This window comes from Plectropomus leopardus, chromosome 17 (genome assembly GCF_026936395.1).
Source record: "Plectropomus leopardus strain MGB_pleo_1.0 chromosome 17, ASM2693639v1, whole genome shotgun sequence".
NCBI lineage: Eukaryota > Metazoa > Chordata > Actinopteri > Perciformes > Serranidae > Plectropomus > Plectropomus leopardus.
In genome coordinates this window covers 11563099-11582522 of record NC_142192.1, presented here as the reverse complement: position 1 = coordinate 11582522, position 19424 = coordinate 11563099, and the positions used below count along the sequence as shown (strand labels likewise).

At 40.1% G+C, this 19424-nt stretch overlaps 1 protein-coding gene across 2 annotated transcripts in view; it reads right to left on the bottom strand.

Annotated features, from left to right (window-relative positions):
• cap2 (cyclase associated actin cytoskeleton regulatory protein 2) overlaps window positions 1–19424 on the bottom strand; it is a 27948-nt gene extending 8524 nt beyond the window's left edge. Inside the window, exons 1-5 of one of the 2 annotated variants that reach the window (XM_042506811.2) lie at window positions 19137–19424; window positions 12196–12306; window positions 11978–12078; window positions 9871–9948; window positions 580–723 (exon numbers count right to left, since the gene is read on the bottom strand). In XM_042506811.2, coding sequence (XP_042362745.2) covers window positions 580–723; window positions 9871–9948; window positions 11978–12078; window positions 12196–12301 — 429 coding nt within the window. In that variant the 5' untranslated portion in view covers window positions 12302–12306; window positions 19137–19424. Of the gene's footprint in view, window positions 1–579; window positions 724–9870; window positions 9949–11977; window positions 12079–12195; window positions 12324–19136 lie in introns of both variants that reach the window. The other variant, XM_042506810.2, reaches the window with a different exon arrangement.

The window sequence follows — 19424 nt, the reverse complement described above, 5'->3', positions numbered from 1 at the left end:
GTTAAAAAAGAATCTCCCTTCTTGGATTTTATTTTCACCATGGATGCAAGAAGAAACAAAGTTTTCTTCATAGATTCAGCATAAGTGATATACAAATGGTCACTTTGGGGGTAAATGTTCATGTAAGATTTCTACTAACCATGACTTGAACTGGGCACAATTAGTGGTTGGCTTTACTTGTTTTTCCAACTTAAGATTGAGTTTAACTTTTTAGACTTTTGAGGATTTTACATGGACATAGTACATGTCAATATTCATGTGCAGGGATTTTTTGATTGCGGTTTCTCCCTTTGAAACTGTTCAAAGGATGAAACTGCAAACATATCATGGTTATTTTTAATATTTCCTTTAATAAGTAAAGGTCTCACTACAACATAAGATCTTTTTTTGGGTATACTATTTTAATGAAAGGAAACTTCAATGATTTTCTTCCATGCTTATATTTCGGTCAGAGTTTTAGTTTACTATATTATCCTTGAGTGAGTTTGTGTTGTTCTGTTTCGATGGGCATCTACACATCATCACGTGTGTTTACATTAGTGTGTTTGTATGCATGTGTGTAATTGTTCTCCTCCTTACCACAGCTACCCAGCCTAGAGCGGGGATGCTCTCACTGATGGCCGACAGGTGGTTGAAGAAGGTGCTGCCGCGGTTTCGTTCACGGAAACTCTGGATCTCCTGGATGTGATCTGAAATTGGCTTCAGCAGGTCGTTCAGCTCCATCTGCAGAAGAGGAGATGAGGAGTTAGAACAGGACAGCAGAAGGATGCAGGAGAAAAGGAAGAAATGCCTGTGTGAGGGGAGGAAGATGAAAGAGCTCGGGAGATTGGTAGGATATAAAGACTTGTAAATGATATATTGAATTTAAGACAGATTAAGAGAATTCATAAAGCTCGACAATCACTGATGATAACTTCTTTAGCAGAAAACAACAACCTCTGTCTTCCTTAACTTGTTTCAGATACTTTTGATTTTACTACCCCAGCGCCTTTTCCCTGCCTGGTGTCCACCCATACCCAACCTCCTCTTTGTGCCAGTCAGTAATTCCTAAACTAAGCTACAGGACAGTAACTAATTTTATTAGCCAGAGCTTTTTTCCATTGGATCTTCCAGACCTCAGCTACAGTGTAGCTCGTCTCCCAGCCCTCCGCTCTCCTCCCCGCCGCTCCGTTCCTACAAACATTCCACGGTTCACGGGGAGATCCCTCTGGCCTTGTAAGGCATACCGCTCATCCAGTGTTTACAGTTTACCTATCACACATGCACCCGCACACACAGATCCAGGAGCACAATGTTTCATTGGGAAATTTCTGCTACAGCTTTCTTGTTCTGATCTGCAGTGAACTGGCCGCTATGTGAAGCATTTACTGTTAATGAGCTGTGACAAAAGTGTTTCTTTATTCAGATGAGAGGATGCAGAACACGGCTCTGCCACTGAAGTAGTTGATTGATTGCAAGCATTAAGATAAACCGGTATGCTTGCTTTGATAAAATCAGTTCATGTATATCTGATGTATGATAAAGTATTAGTTTATTCCACAGTCCATTTGTGTACATATGTGACTACATAAACATGTCTGGTTTTTTTTGGTTTATTTTTGGGTATAATATACGTAGATGTAGGTGCTGTAAATCAAAATGCAGCTCCTATGATTGCCTGCAAAACTGCAAGCAGCTATAAAAACAGAAGCCTCTCCTTTTTTTCCCCACATCAAATTCTTCCCCAAATAAGATGCACATGATCTCCATAAGCTCAGATAGACACTCCTTGTTCTGCTCGTCACAGCTGATTTTAGTCTCACTAAATCCAGCTAATACCTGTGTGTGAGCAGCTCTGAAGCAATATATCTACCCTGTCCAGAACAGATACCGTATGGATGTCCCTGGTTTGTTGAACAGAAATGAAGTGTAAATTGTGAACCACGTTTTCAGTACTGAAACATTCACCCAGTTCCATCTTTCTCCACTATTTGTACAAACCAACATTTTTTTTAAATTTACTTAACTGATGTTTTGTCTATAAAATGTTTAGAAATCCTAATAAATGGCCATCATAGATTTCCAAGCTCTTTACATGTCCAACCAACAGTCAAAACCCCAAACATATTCAATGTACTATTATGCATAACAAGAAAAAACACTGAATCTGCACTTTTGAGAAGCTGGAATCAGCACGTAAGGCACATTGACTGCATGTAAAGATGGACATCAGTGAAGCCAGAACATCTCCATCGACGCCTGGAGGCTGGCTGCAGAACAGACCATACACCCCGCCCCCTCCATGTCAGTAAATGGGACACCAACTAAAAAGTGTGCGCCAAATAAATTTTTCCGAAAGAGGGTTTCTGTCATTTAAGGTAGTGCTCATCAGGATGCTGTTTGTTTAAGTGTTTGTTTTCCTCTTAAATTTAGTTTTAATTAATTATTTAATGCTATAAAATGATTTCATGATTGACAGCTGTGTGTGCCAATCAGTGTGCTCGCATTCAATGGTAATGACCTATTTTTTGTTTGAAATGCAGTTTTTTGGTAGTAGTTATTACAATGTATTATTATTTTGATGTATTATTTAATATTACCCCTTTTTCTTATATTTATCATTAATCTTTTCTATTTATATGTTTAAGTATTTATTTAATCATTTATATATGACAGACTGACTGACTGACTTGTTGAATGACTGATTCACCCGAACAGAGCTTTTATTTTGAAGTCAGTTCTTACACGCTCTTACCATAATGCCTATTATATACACAATCCACTAAACAAGGTGGTGGCTGGTTGGACCATCTTTTTCAGAGTGGAGTGCTGGACTGCAATAAAAAACACATTTTAGCAAATTTTCCAACACTACTGACGGATTGCTGACTCCAGTAATAAGAGTCACAAACTGCGACCAAAACAAGATGTGTGCATCACTATTAAGGGTCCTCTGGAAACACTTCCATTGTGTCGTGATGCACTGTAGCGTAGTTTCTTTCTGTGTTGTGTTGTGGGATTTGCAGCGTGTTCTTGATGTGTCGTAGTATTTGTAGCGTGTTCTCAAAATGCTGCACATGTCTTCAGATTGATGAAGATGTTTTCTTAATTTGCATGTGTTTTCTTAAATTGCAGCGCATTTGCCCCTGTTGGCCACTATACAGGCGGGTCTGTGGATGGGAACTTGATGCCATGGGAACTGTTGCTGTGCAGAGCCTGGCTCCAAATGACATCATCAGCACAAGATAGCTGCAGTTGTATTCAGGATTTTTGGGCTTCATTTTTGTACATTGGGTAAAAGTGGAGACGTGTCATCCATCTTTATATATAGTCTATTATGGCATTTTTGCTTGCAAAAACTGACTAAAAATACTAATCAAAATAGCTATAAATTAGACTAAAGAATAGAACAGAACTGATTATATCAAAGCTGTGCTATTTATGTAAAAATCATTAAAGAGTGCGGACACACTTTCCCCCAAATGACTGTGTCAGTTAGAGCTGTATGTCCATTTCTACATCCGTCAATGAGCTCACACATGAGCTACTGAGCTCATCACTTTACACTGTCACTTTTACTTCTTACACAGCCTACTTTTACTTTCTGTTTTATAAACAGTTTACACTTGTGTGTTTATACTTTTCATTATGTATATACATTAACTACATTCCTATTTACACAAATTTTATTCATTTGACAATTACTGTCTAACACAAATTTCTATCACGCTATTTTTTTTTTTTTTATATTTCATCCCTATGTTTTAACCTGCACTATTTTACATCTTGGATTCTCTCTCCTTTTTTTAAATTTTACTTTGTGATTTTCTTCTTTTTTATACATATTTAAGTAAAACTGTTCGAGGGAGCCTGAGAGTCAGGGTGTTTACTGCCCATGACTGCTTCTCTTTAACTGCTGTGCTTCTGATAATAAAGAGCATGAACAACAACAACGTCCTCATGGCTCCCACTGAAGGCTGACTTGTATTTTGTGAATCAGTGCATCATCGGTCAGTGTGGATTTCCCCTCACTCACTCATGTTGCTCAGGGAGAAATGAGACAAATATATTAGCTGTATTCCCAAGAGCAATGTAACCTGAAAATGTTCTGGCAAAGTTGCGTGCTGACATCAAGTCAGAACAGGAGTCATTTTTCCATGTAAGACCCTTCAGCACTTTGCCAGCTCAGGACTAGCAATGATTTCTATAAATCTTTTACCACAGTTTTTGTGGGAACAAAAACGGCTACATTCCTGAGCACAAATTGGTCTTACGTAGATCATGTCTCAGAGGGTCCATGTGCTGGTTATTAGTAGAGCTAACAACTACACAGAGCCAGGCTAGCTGTTTCCCTCCAATTCCTCTCTTTATGCTTAGTGAAGCTAATCCTGTAATGGCTGCAGTTTTATATTTAGTAAACAAATATGAGGATTGGTATACATCTTCTCATCAACAACTGACATCTTTTCTAACAATTGTCATCTAACAATTCAACAGAATTCATCTTTATTTTTGGGAATACACTTCTTGGCTAGAGTAAGTTGAGACGACCGTTTCTACTTTCATGTTTTTACTCTGACTAAATATAAAGCTACAGCTAGCAGTCAGTGTAGCTTAGCATAAAGACTGTAAACAAGAGGAAACCACTGGCATTGTTAGCACCTCTAAGAGCCCTAAGAGTGAGTATTTTTGGAGCAATGGGCATTTGTTTTCAAAATAACAGGTTGTCAGGCAAATAGGCTTTTGGTCCAGTGAGACAGTTTTTGGACTATTGAGGTTTCAAAATAATGGCCAGTTGGAACAATGGCATGGCACCATATATAAAGTTGATAATAATCTCTGAACTAGGCTGAAAAAAAAAACAGCAAAATGATTCATAACTTCCACTTCTCCTCAGGCAGATCTCATTCTAGCATGAAAAACTTTCTCTAAATGCAAACGTACATCTGACCACATGGATAACATGAGGCAGAGATACAGACGGATACAGACAGAAAGAGAATGAGCCGACAAAAGGATCAAACACGTCGGCTCACATTATTTGATGGGGCAGTGTGTTACAATAGCACAGCGTCCGAGCCTTGACTTCCTATACAAGCAGTGGATCAAAGGTGGAGAGTGGAGGGCAACAATGAGAGGGCAACTGTAACTGTGAAAGTCTGCAGTGTGTGTGAACCGCCAGACAAACACACACGCGCGCACATACACACACACACACACACACACACACACACACACACACACACACACACACACACACACACACACACACACACACACACACACACACACACAAATCAAACAGGCCAACTCGAGGTCACATGAGAGAAAGACTTACTTTCTTTCACTTTATCTGACTCTCTCTCTCTCTCTCTCTCACACACACACACACACACACACTGACAACAGGCTCAAATATAGAACATGCCCATAAAAAGTCAGAGAGCACAACAGTGGCTGTGCTGCAGAGAAAGGCCAGGAGTTTGTAATCTCTGTGTGTGCGTGTGCATGTGCGTGTGTGTGTGTGTGTGTGTGTGTGTGTGTGTGTGTGTGTGTGTGTGTGTGTGGAGAAAGAGGCTGGCCAGGGTCACACACACTTTTCCTCCTCTGCCTGATCTGTATGGAGGACTACAGATATAGACATAAATGAGTGAGGTCGACAGATGTGTGTGTTTGTTTGTTTGTGAAGGCTTTTCAGGACAGGGTTTATACTATTGATGGTTGGTATGTTTGTGTGTGTGCACGTGTGTGTGCACGTGTGTTCATCGAAGAATTCATGGGTAATGTTTACTATGAATAGAGGGCTGATGTCCTGACCTTGTCAAGCTACTTTCGCCTCAGTTTGACATGAGTTTTTTGAGTTTCTATAATCAGGCTTTTTAGAAAATACAAAACACGACATAGGGTTTTATTGTAAGTTAATTATGAGCTAACTTGGTTAGCTACCGAGTTACAACTGTATTACCGACTAATATTGTTAAAACACTGGTTATTTTGGAAGCATTCAACAACTACAGCTCTCATGAGGCTTTGTGAGTACTACTCAGGAGTCAAACAACACAGATGCCTCATGTCAGCCGCTGTCTTACGGTCAAACTAGACAGCTGGTGTGAGTTGCCGAGTGTGAAAGATATCTACCCTCTGTCTGTTTGCCTACTTTCTACTGTCCTCCTTGGCTGAGCTGTAGCGTTAGCTAACTCAGCGGCGCAACCTGAGCTAGTAGTGGTGATTTGGTTGGTGGATGTAGTTTGGTAGAAAGAAAATAGTTCCTACATGAAACTGCTCACAACAAGGTCTGTGATTATCTTGAGTATCCAGCTGCTGAGTTTTCGAATGTTTTTTTTTTTTTTTGGTGCTTTGATCATCTCAAGCCGAGTTCCATCTAGTTCCATTATATTGAAGAGAATACAGACACTCAGACCAAAACAATCTAGACTGATGAATAGCACTACAGGTAAAGGAAAAAAATATGTATTCTTTATTTTGGTGTTAACGCTCCTTTTAAAGGATGTAGATCTATATTATCAATGCACATTGTTTTTAACCCTCACATGACAATTGCTGCCTTTCATACCATGTGACATGAACATGGCATAAGACTGCTGAAGTGCTATTAAAGTGATTATCTTTTTTTGCTTTAAGGATGAGATCCTCGATTTTGACTACACAGTACAGTCGTACCACCAGATAAAGCTGTTTTGAGTCTTCTGGGACAAGTTTTCAAACAGACTACAAGTCCAGTATGTTTTTCAGATTAAAAATGAAAAACCTGATTGCAACCTGACATTTGGATATTTGGTATTAAAACTTGTTGGTAGTCGCTTGTTGCTTATTTCACAAATGAGCCCTTTCACTACATACAGACAGGCCCACCAATTAAACACTGAGGGTTGAACTGGTGCTGTGTCTATTGTGACAAATTAAAAAATATTGGAAAGGACTTGAATGTTTTTGCTTTTTAAGGCTAAAGACACGTTTTTAGTAAGTCAAGTCACCGAACAGTCTCCCTATGTGACTACAAATGAAAATGAGCCTTTTTGGCAGGAATGTTAATATCCACAGTCCCTGTCAAATAAATAAAATAAAGTAATTAAAGTCCAGTCCAAGTTAAATCTTAAGTCCTTATTTCTGTGACTTGAGTCCAAGTTTAAGTCTCAAGTCTACAGTTTAGCAAATGGACAGAAAACCCTGATTTATGTATGTGTTTGAAATGGTTTAAAAGAGATGAACGAACTGCTCTATGATAATTACATACTTGGAAATGAGAAAAGACTTAACCAGAGTTCATGAAGTTCTTTTCGTCCCTTCTCAGTATCTTGTTTTGGATTTATTTGGCCAACAGTGATGTCGGATTTCATCTCCTCTTCCCCTATATCTCTCTCCTCCCCTCTCTTGGGTCGGTCCCTCTCTCTGTGTAAAACCCTCACTCTTTCCTTGTTTGCATTTCTGACAATCACTGAACGCTCTTTTCACCACCACTTCACCAATGACCTGACAGATACGGAGTAATCACTTCCTGGTGGGCTCTACAGACCCTGTAGCGCGTGCGTGCACGCACGCACACACACTATACACAATACAAACAGAAGGCCAATGGGATGATATCATATCAGCTCTCCCTCTCTCTCCCTCTCTCTCTCTCTGACACACACACACACACACACACACACACACACACACACGCACGCACACACACACACACACACACAGACATAGACACACACACACCATTCTCTCCCACCCCCCTTTCTCTATACGTGAACATGTTGGGAATGTGTTGTATTAGCATTTTCTTAGTCAAAGAGCAGTAATCCCTCTGTGAACGGCCCGGCCTGCTGGGGAACACAGGAGGGGAGGACACAGACGGACACACAGCACTCAAATACAGTTTATTTCTCTGTTAAATGTGAAAAATCTGATGTAATTTGTTCACCTGTCGCAGTTAACTGAAAGGTTTTGTTGCTGTGAGCAGAAACACAAACAGCCTAGTGATATAATGATGGTATTAAGTCACAGGATATTTTGGAGAGGGCTTGTATAAGGTCCTCATGTACAGTCAGTTTAATATATACAGTAGATGGCAGTCGGAATGCCCCCAGTTTTGAGAAGCAGGCAGGAGTACCGTCACAGAGGCTAAGCAATGTACTGCTGTGGGTAGACGTAGCAGTTAAACATAATTAAGCTACCTAAAAAAATAGTGCATGCTATATATATAATATTTTCACTGCAGTTATATCCATCTTTACTTTCTTCAAACATAAACTGCTGGTTTACTGCTTCCTCGATCAGTAGTTTGTTTGTGTTACTGTGTGATTTTGGTGAATCCAAACTAACCCTTTAAAGCTACAGTTGGTAACGTTTATCTAAATAACTTTGTGTTATATTTCCCGAAACTATCACTATATTCTGACAGAAGTACTTGAAACAGTCTGTGAAAAAAATCATATCCCTCCTCCCCGTCCATATGCTTCTAATGCCATTTGCTAGAATCAGACTGCAGTGTACCAGAAACAGCCAATCAGAGCAGAGGAGTCTCTAACGCATCTGTCACTCATGTCAATCAGGGCTTGTGAACTGCGGTTAGACTGTCAAACAAGGCAGCGCTGATCAAATATGAATCAAAAATCTGTTAGTGTATCACCTATTTGAACCACTGCACGCCTGGTGATCGAGACAGAAGAAAAATGAAAATAGGGGAAACACGCCAACACTCCACCAACTGTGTAGAGCCGTGTGCAGGTGAACGGTATCTGGCCGCTGCCAGCACCTGATCCTCTGCTGGCTTACGGGCTTGGAGCTGCAACGGAGGTGAAACACCTTTCATCTGCACACACTCTAATGACACACAGCTGGTTGAATATCAGCAAAGTTTCCTTGTTTCCCTTCACTGTTCCTGTGAAGCAGGTTAGGGCTTCACAGTGTTATCAGATTGGGAATGTTAAACTATCGTACCAAAGGCTCAAAATTATGGTATTTGGAGAGAATTTATTTGTACACCAGTCACAATCAGGAGAATGAATAGGTTAAACTGATAACTTAAGTATTTAAACAATTTTATGAAACAACTACAAATCTAGCCATACCCACTGCCTGCGAAAGACGATATTTCTTAGTCCACACAGCTCAGCCCACAGCTGACTTCAGTTTTTTGTTTGTTTTCTCCAGCACCGCTGAGTATTTATGAAAATAAATGACAGTGGTGCATGCTCGATGAATGAATGTTCATGTATTATGGCCTGCACCAAACTTGATTGGCTGTAAGGAGACTGTGTGAGAAGTGATGCGTAAACACAGACGTAGGAGACAGGAAATGAGTTAAAATGAGCCTATATGAATGTAAACTAAACTTAGTGCTTATTGTAAGTGTCACAATGATCAAATTATCATACATTACGGCAATTTTGGAATTACTGATCGTACATTGTACAGAGAGCAAAATCATTGTACAAATACTATAATTATTGTATATCTGGCAATACTGGGGCTTCATTAACTGTTGTAATCATTAAAAAGCAACAGCAGCATGTGTGTGCATTTAATAGCTAGGTCAGCTAGCTAGCTAACATTAAGCTAGGGGTTTTTGTTTTGGAAGAGGAAGAAATGTATATCTCCTTCCAACCTCTCCAGGTAACGGATCTCATTATTACATGTGCACCAAGCTCAATGTTTAGCTCAAAATCCACAAATCCAGCCTGAAAATGAAAAAAAATTGAAACTATTGCATGAGAGTTTATGGAGCACAGCTGTGTAGTTGTTATACCCTTTTCTGAGCTGGCTGATGCTATGCTATAATTGGCCAGTCTTTGTTGAGAGGCGGGACTTAGCGAAGGGTCAATTCAATCCTGACCACACACAGCTGTCACACCGTTGGTAGGTTGCAGCACGTTGTACCTGTGCAGGTTCCTGGTGCGTTGCAGCCATCTTGAGAAAAGTTCTCTGAGTCTGCAGAGCGTTGTTCACCATCTCCGCCTGTCGATCATAAAGAACCAAAGTCAGATAGGTTAGGATTATAATACATGCTATGTAACACATTTTATGAAATGTAACTGACAGCATGATACCGGATTGAGTTTATTGAATATACACAATAATACAGTGCCCTGATTTGCACGTCATTGTTCAGTTCTCTTCTGTTTACACTTTGATCGTGTTCTGTCACGCTTATTGAGAGCTAGGCAGTGAATCTGTCTGTCTGAGACATAAAAAAGAAAGTATGGTAACACACACACACACACACACACACACACACACACACACACACACACACACACACACACACACACACACACACACACACACAGAGTTGGGGTTAGTCCCAGCCAGCTGTGTCATGTGTGTGTTTGAGACCTCCAGTCGCGGGCCAAGGGAACCACCAGGGAGGCTTTGTCCATAAAAGGCGCTCTGCAAACTTTTAAGAAACTACCCTTGGCTCTCGCTCACACACTCCCCCTCCTTCCCACTCTGTTCTGTGATGGGACACAGAGATAGAAATCTTTTTCAAGGTTCAAATGAAGAAATACAGGCATTATTTTTTTTACATTTATTTGTGATTTCTTTCTGCCTGACTTTACTCTCCTGTTTTGGATTCATTTAAAGGACATAAAACAGCTCTGATTGCCAAATGGCTTATCATAAAACACACTTATAGTCCTAATGGGAGAGCAGGTCATTACTAAATCGGAAAAGGTTCTCCACTAGCAGTTTGATAAATGACTGTGAGGTCATAGTTCAATCATACTCCCATCCTTGGCTTTGTAGAGGACAGAGAACCTTGTACCATGGACCTCCCATACAAAAACATCACCATCCTTCAGCTTTCCAGGGACGCTCATATCTATGTGAGATCTAAAGCAGGACAATCCATGTTTGTTTATAATTCTACATGCAGCCAGATAAAGGCTGGCACATTATGTTGCTCTGCTGATATTCGTCCGTGCTCCCTTAAGAGGGGAGAGCAATCCACCTTGATACCAAAGTACAAAACACATGTAGAGTTTTAAGTCATTTAGTAAGCAAAACATTTAAAACTGAAGGTATTCCTGAAATCAGGGGCAACATCTGGGGTTAAACCCAGCATTTAGTACTTTCATTAAAGGGACAGATCACCCCCAAATCAAACATATTTTTTCCTCTTATCTGCATTGCTATTTAGTAATCTGTTGCTGACAACTGGAGATATCGGCCGTAGAGATGTCTTGATGTCTAGAGATGCCAAACACCAAAACAATCCAGATTGATAAATAGCACTACAGGTAAGAGGAAAGATATGATATGTATTTTTGATTTGGGGATGTACTGTCCCTTTAATTTGGGGGGCTTTTAAGGGAAAAAATCTTTTTTAAATGATGCAGCAATACTCCTCAGGCAGAGTAAACTGAACTTGCTATGTAAATGTCACACTGAAAGATGATTAATAGCTGCTTTTGCCAACAGTAAACTGACAAACCTGTACTCATCGTTAGAACAGCAGCTGTGGTGACATCTGCCCACCACAGCTGCAGCAGAACATACCTGAGTGTGTGCATGGGCAGGTGTCCTTCTAATTTATCTTCGTCACCCAATGTCAACAAGAAATCAGGTTCAAAAATGCGGTTTCCTCTATTTATTTACATTTTTTACAGCATCATGACACTGGTTATAAAATTGGATTAAACAACAAAGTTCAAGCTCAATCAATAACTTGTATTTCCATCTTTACTATAAAGAGCAATGTCCTTCACTGGATTTTCTTGAATCAGTGTCTTTTTGTGAACCTAAAACTATAAATAAATGCAGACTAAATGATTCTGCTTGTGGAGAGAATATTTTTGAGCCCTAAGCAATGCCAGTAATCTCACTGTCTTTAGCTTGTCTGTGGCATAATAATAATAATAACTGAAGGCCACTCATGTTTCCATCAACATTTTAACTCCCCCTTCACTCTTCTGGATTTTGACAACTGAATAATAAGCAGAAACCTCTTAAAGAGACTTTAGTGAATGAATCATATATAACTTACATGTTTCTCCACCTCACTTCCTATGGCACGGCTGTAGTTCAGGTACTCTGACACTGGACCTCTCAGGAGGACGTCAAAGGCCTCCACACATTGAGACAAACCTGGAGAAACAGCAGGGAGAACTCACTGCTCTCATGTTGAGCGTCAATGTACCCAGTGCTGGTTTAACATGTTACTCTGCCAAACCTCACAAGAATATTATTGAAGCACAGACTTGCCTCCATCAATGCCGTTGGCGCAGTCCCCGTTAGCCATGCCGCTGGATGCATGCATCGTGACGGATAACTTCTCCAGGCGAGTCACAGCTCTCTCCAACCGCTCCATTAAACCTTCCATAGTGACAAACCTGTTAATATAAGTATGTGACCTTTTCAATCTTTGGTATTGATTTTGTGACACAGTATGTTGTTTTACTTTATAGATCCCAAAAGAACATTATATTTCAATTTCCCCTCGGTATGGGGAGGTGAGACATCAGTACTGGGTCCTGAGCTGAGGACAGAATCACTATTCAACTTTCCCACGCTGCTGCTCCCTGTTTTTAAAACGCGGGCCCATGTCATTACAGACTGAAACTAAATGTAGCCAGTGAAGTGGAGTTTATATGAACACTGTCTGTGTTTGAGCTGTCTGGCCCTCTGCCGAACTCACAACCTCTGCCATTAACACATGGACACAGCACACTATTGGAGTACGGGGGGACAGAGACTAGAGCCAGACTGAGAGGAAAGACGCAGAATTGAAAAGAAAATCTGGGAAAATACCTGATTAAATATGAATAATCTTTAGATACAAACAATAAAAAAACATATTTTCCTTTTCTGTCAAAGTGAAAAAGATTAAATAACAAAATAATCAAACAAATACATACAGACATAATATATAACCAGAAAATTGTTAAACTCTAAATTGATAACTCGCGCTGTCCTGTTTGTCTTGATACTGAAATATAGAATGTAAGACAAAAAATGAAATTCAATGAAGGAATTATTAGGTTGTTTTCATTTGCATGATTGTTATTTGATAATGTCTTTTCTATTCATTTAATACTGAACACTGTAAATGTCCCAGGTAAGGCATTTTGTATAGAAAATGTCCTACATTATTCAATTGTCTGGATCCCCACTAGTCTAACCCTCCAATTCACCAACTCTTTGTTACTTTGGACTCTTCAAATACTGACGTTTGGTCATTGACCCTCAGTGTCAGATACCAATGGCCCAAGACACCCTTTAACAGCGGTATGAGATGCACCAGGCAGCAGTATTATTTGAAGCTCTGGGCAGCTACTGTAGTATAAAGACCGTTAAAATCTGCAAAGGGTTGGGCAGGAATAGAGGTGAATGGGTCAAACAAATTGGATATTTTCACCCCGGACACTGCTTTTTGTGTCCCATGTGAGACTAAAAGTCAATAGAGTGATTTTTATATCAACATAGTGTGTAGCACACTACACTGTTGATGTATGTTACTTGACGTATGTAACATATGCCATGTGACATTACATCACACGAGTAACAAACGTACTTATTCTAAGCAAAAAACACGTTTTGTTTTTTTATTTAGCCTAACAGTGTACTTCTGTTGCCTGAACCTAAGGACGAAAACCTAAAAAATGCTGTTTTTACCTAAATCTATTTTGAAAAGGAACAGTTTGCATTTACCAAGCTGAAACTGTTCATTTTCTGTGACAAAAGTCTATCTTGAAAAGACAAAATGTTTGTAAGCAGTGTAAATTGACACACTGTCCCTGAGCATGCAAAACGGATGCAAGAGGGGGAAACCTAGAGCGTCGTGTTTTGACATGAAGGGTCACTGACTAAGCATCGGTATTTGACAGGTTGGGAGCCAGAATGTGTTGAATCTACATGTTTATCAGTACTCTATTGCATCACCTGTGCTGATGGTGAAAAAGTGACTTCACTGACCCTGGATACTCCCTTGATGACATTTCCACATGCTAGCACAAATGACCCCTGTCATTTAGAGATGGGACACTCGAGACACCCACACAGATTGAAGACTCAACATACACGACTGTGCAGACTACTTAAACTCAGCTGAAATGTGCAGACAGTACTGACAGGGTTACCTCTCTGCTATGAGGTAAAGAAACCTCCAACTGTAATCGAACGCCACTGTAACACGGCACAGGCCATATTGTATCTCCTACTTTAACACTGAGCAGCCATTTGCCTCAACGTGAAGTGATGCAGGCAAGTAGTCAACAGACTGGAATTTAATCCTGCAACCCACTGCATGTTTACGCAAACCACTGCTAGGTAACACGCACTTCCTAATCTGACACCTGCTACCTGCACATCCAACACACAGTTCAATGTTGTGAGTTATGGTCTGTTTATGTGATTCACAAATCATCTATAAAAATAACACTAGCCAGCTCTGCATTCCATTAATATGGCAGACTGGATTGTTTTCCCTGTCTGTAATCTTCATAAATTATGTCATGTAATTATGTGCTTTGAGCAGCAGACATGTCCTGATGGGCGTCATCGAGGAGTCGTCTCTCTGGAGAGACCTCTCAGTGGTGCCAGATGCCTGTTGCAGGACTCATCTGCTATTTCTGCTCTCTGGGTCACGACAGCTCTGAAACCTGGAGAGCTCAATGTAGGCCGATCATGTCCAACAAGTCAGATCTGACTTGTTTGAGCAGGGAAAAACTTATTTCTTGCATACAAATTTTTAGTTTCTTTTTTTCCCTACACAAGATTTATGATTAGTGTTGTAGTCAACAACATATATGTAAGACCAAAAACAAAACATTTTTCATCTTAATACTATACATATATAATGTCAGGACTTGGATGTAAAAATTACGGCGAAATATTGCACATACCCCATAATAAATTTACCGTACTATAAAAAAAATAAACACAATAAAAAGACATAAAAACATACCATCATGAGACCATAATCAATGCAAACTTCAAAGGGATACTTTGCCGATTTTCAACCAGCTTTGTATCAAAACAATGTGGGTAGTATGTGCTGATGAACTGTAGTAAACTCTCCTCCATCTATCCAGTCCCTATATGTCCCTCCTTCCCCACCTGTGAAACATCGCCAAATAACATAATTTGGATCAAGAGCCTTAACCCACCCCTCTCTGTCTCTCAAGCTTGGACCAAAACCCAAAACCAAAATATAAATCAATATCCTCTAACTGCACTTTCTACTTCTCTTCTCATATGCCGTCAGAAACATATTTTAACACCTTGTTTAACTGTAATAGCATTTGTTAACAGGAAGTGGCCGCCATACTGCTTCCTGCACAGTGAAAATCGTGAAAACAGAGATCAAACAGTAAAGCAGCTCTGGCCGGCTGCTATTGCTTCAAGCAGACTAATCCATATTACGTCACCTAGCAACAGGAGCGCTAACTGTTCTGATCAGGCGTGTAGCATTCTGGTAGTTTAAGTTATTTTACCTACTGAATAACAGCACCCTTTTTCTCTGTTTTCTCTTTTCATGTAGAACCAATTTCAAAAGAATTTTTCAAAAAAGAAGAAATCTCTCAAGTTTTATGTTTCTTCATATTGTTGAAATACTTCTTTTAGCAACTAAGCCTACCTCCTTATTAACCTGCTCCTCAGCTGAGTGAGACACCACCACTATAAGGGATTAACCGATTTAGTTTGTTAAGTAATGCAATTGATGTTGGGAAGAGGGTAAACTTAAAACAGCTACTTTTGCATCTGCTGGTTCTGTAGCGTTTACTAAAACCTTACTATTGAAAACTGAACTGAAAGTGACACTTATCTTCAAAGCCAGACGATGAGGGTTTACAATGAAAATTCACGTGTTTGTGAAGTACTGAGCATATGACTGGATAAATGAGACTTGGACTCTACAGCATGAGTTGTGTGAGAGTTTTTAAACGGATGCTTGGATGTCATTTGGCTGCAGTTTAATGTGTTCCCCAATCAATCAGTGAATCAATATATCCGCTGTTTTCAATGGCATGTGTGAAAATAATGTTTTTGCTCATAAAGTCAAGGTAACACAGCATAATTAACTTATATAAAAATGGACATTTGATTAAATTAAGTAGAGGACAAAGAATCAAATACTGTATTTGTCCAAAACACTTCATCACTGTCTCACTCAATAATAATGTGTTTAAAAACCATGAGACAGAAATACCAGCGTCTGCACTGATTGCATTGTCAACCAGCCAAATTCTCCATGGCAATGCAGAGACTTGGCCAATGATGCTCTTTTAGCTTTTCATATACACTTCATCCCATCTCAGACACTGAATGGGAAACAGACAGAGCGGGTTTAAAGCATCAGTGGCGCAAAGACTGTAAAACACCAACACAAACACAATGTTGCAGTTACTGGAATTCATCTCTTTTCAGCTGTTAAGTCGACATTAGTGGGGCTCAGTAAGTGAACACATTCCTCCCTCTGTTCCTGCAGACAGGTGGGAAACAACTTCTGCCACATAAAGACTCCAACCAACAGCTGACACAGCACACATGTCCCTGCAATGGAAATATTACTGACTTCACCCTGACCTGCATCTGTCTCCTGGACCCTCTGGCCTGGTATCTGATCTTTGGGGCTATATTGGGCCACAGCCTGCTGCTACGGGCCCACTGTACAATATCCTACTAGTCTCAAGGTCCTGCGCTGCACTGTACAAGTAACTTTTCAGCAAATAACTGATGTATAGTTATAATGCTACACCTGATCATGAAGCCACTAAAACATGAAGCTATGATATCAATATCAGGTGTCAGTGAAAGTCTTGCTATTTGTATCAACCTAAAGAAAAATGCTGTGGGATTAGGGTTTTTGTTGTTGATTTGAATACAAATGACAGGCATTGTGATTTAATTTAAATAAGTATTTCATGGCTGGAAAGATGTTTTGTCATAAAACTGAGCTGTCAATGCAGTAGAGAGATGCAAATACTTTGAAAATTAGTGTTCGCTATAATGCAAGTTGCTCATCCAGAAAACAGTATGGTGGCCAGCTGGTAAAAATCAAACTGATATTACAGCTAAACAGTGCATTGCTGTGGTAGGCCAAACAGTGTGAGTACAGCTTCTGGGTCTGTCATGTGATGTCATCATGCCATCATGCCAAAAAAAAAAAGACTTTTTCTCATAGACTGACATTGTAAAAGAGACGTCTGTAAATCAGTGGATTCATTTTCTTGAGCGTTACAACCCAAACAATATGATGCATTTTGATATCACAATTTGACCTATTCAGCCCAATAACATTTAGATAGTTTGTAAGACCCCCAAGATTTCATCCCCATTTAAGTTAAAAGTGCTAAACCAGAAGCAGCCAGCTCAGCCATCTGAAGTCTCTAGTGCGCCTGCTCTGTGGGCCCAATAATGCAGAAGAAGTGACAGTTATCCAAGTAATTTTATATGCAGCAGTTGAACATTTTTGGCTTCATAAATCACTGAGTAACTTTCATGGGAATGAACACAGCCTCGCCTCAGTTCCAGTTTTCTTTATACATCCATGCCCAAGGGCCTGCAAAAATCCACAACATGATGTAAAATGTCTTTATTTTGCTGGCAAAGGAGCAGGGAGATCTGGGCACAGGCAAGATAGAGAGAAGTTTTAATCAGCATTGTATCCCTTTAATTTAGGGGTCAGCAAACATTACTGTAAAAAGTGCCTTTTTTGGCCAAAAATAAGAAAAATGTTTGGAGCCACAAAACAGATTTGAGCCTTATGATAAAAGTAACTAAATTATCCAATCAACATTACTAAAAGGTCTGAGCTACTTATGATTATTTGGTACTTTAACTTGGCAGCATTGGCAGTGAAAGCAAAGTAATCTGTCCACACACTATTAAATTCTCTATTTTCCTCTAAGACTTTTCCATTTTTGGATCTGGAATCCATAACTAGGGAGACTCAAAACGAGCCACTGCTATTGAGGTTTGGCAAAATTTAGATGAAAAGGCACCAGGCCACAGAGGTATGGCGCACTTCTTAGTTGACAAAATGCAAGCACGTTTTTTTAATTCAGTGTATGGGCTACAGATTTTTACAGTAACTGTGTCTATATATGATCTGCTGCATCTACTGTGGGTAAAATTAAAGTTATTAAATCAATATAATATGAGCCTAAAGACTGAGATAACTGATGAAACAATGTCGCCTTGAGGTCCATTCAGGAGCTGTTCGGGACATGTCAGTCGTGTCACTTGGCCTTCCATCAGAAGATGGGTTCATTTTCATTTCATTTCTTTCTAAGCACTTACCCAGCTGACCACCAACATCGTTACAGTTAACATTTGGTTGAATTGAGGTCATAAAAACTCATGATAAAGTTGATATTTTGTTGGTTTTAAATTGTAAGTAAAAAAAAAATCTTACGTCCCCCCCAACGTCTCATGCTAATGTCATCTTTACATAGAATATGTAGAATCAACAATTTGATTTTAGTTCCAAGCAAAATTTAAGGTCTCTCTGATGCAAGAGTCCGTCATTTTGAAAATATATTTATGCTGGGTAAGGACTTCCTGTCCATGTTGGTTTAAAAGTTAAGTTAAAAAGTAAAAGTTGGGTTTAACCAAAACTTAATTCAACTGCTTAGCCAACATGGCGGAGAAAACACATAATCCCAAGCTCCAAAGGCTACAAAATGAACTTTGAGGAGATTGTTTTGTCAACTTTTTGGTCAAAAGTGAGCTTTGAAATTCAACATATATCTATCTAGTACAGCCCAGAATGTAAAGGTTAGCTAAGTCTATAGCATTAATTGGCCGTCTCTAACTCATATTCATATTAGGTGAGTACAGGTGCTCAGCACACAGGCACTCACAGGCCAAAGATGACGCTTCATGATAAAACATGACATGGCACACCGCTGGCATGCTGACAGCACTTTCACCGCCCCTCAAATCTGATGCTTCACGCCACAACATCACCGTTACTCCAAAAGACAAACGAGAAGGACAAAAAACAGCACAAAATCAACATGGTGTGCTCTTACACTGCGTGCTAAATATAAGAAACCATGGCGGGCAGGGAGCAGGTGAAGAGGATGACTGTGTTTGGGCATTTCTGCGCAGTCGGACACCCCAATATCCCTCCGCCCCACCCTGAAAATTAACCAAACTTGACACTCAGTTAGACACTTGTCAGTATAGAAACAACTTACCTCCCTCCTCTGGTCCACAGTGAATTTCTGCTGGTGTTTTGTTGGGACTGTCAATATCCCGAGACGGTTTGGTGGCTGTGCTGCGGTCCCCTCCTGCCTCCCTGCCCCGTCACTCAGCTGCGCGAGCTCCGTGACTCTTCCGGGATGTCCTAATTAAGCCACACGGTGAACCTGAGAGCCACGCGGCGTGCAGACACCAGGACCGTGACTCAGTGCCGCAGTCTCTCCTCTGGGCACACAGGACAAGCGGTTACCTCGCAGGCAACATGGCAGCCTCAGACAGCCCTG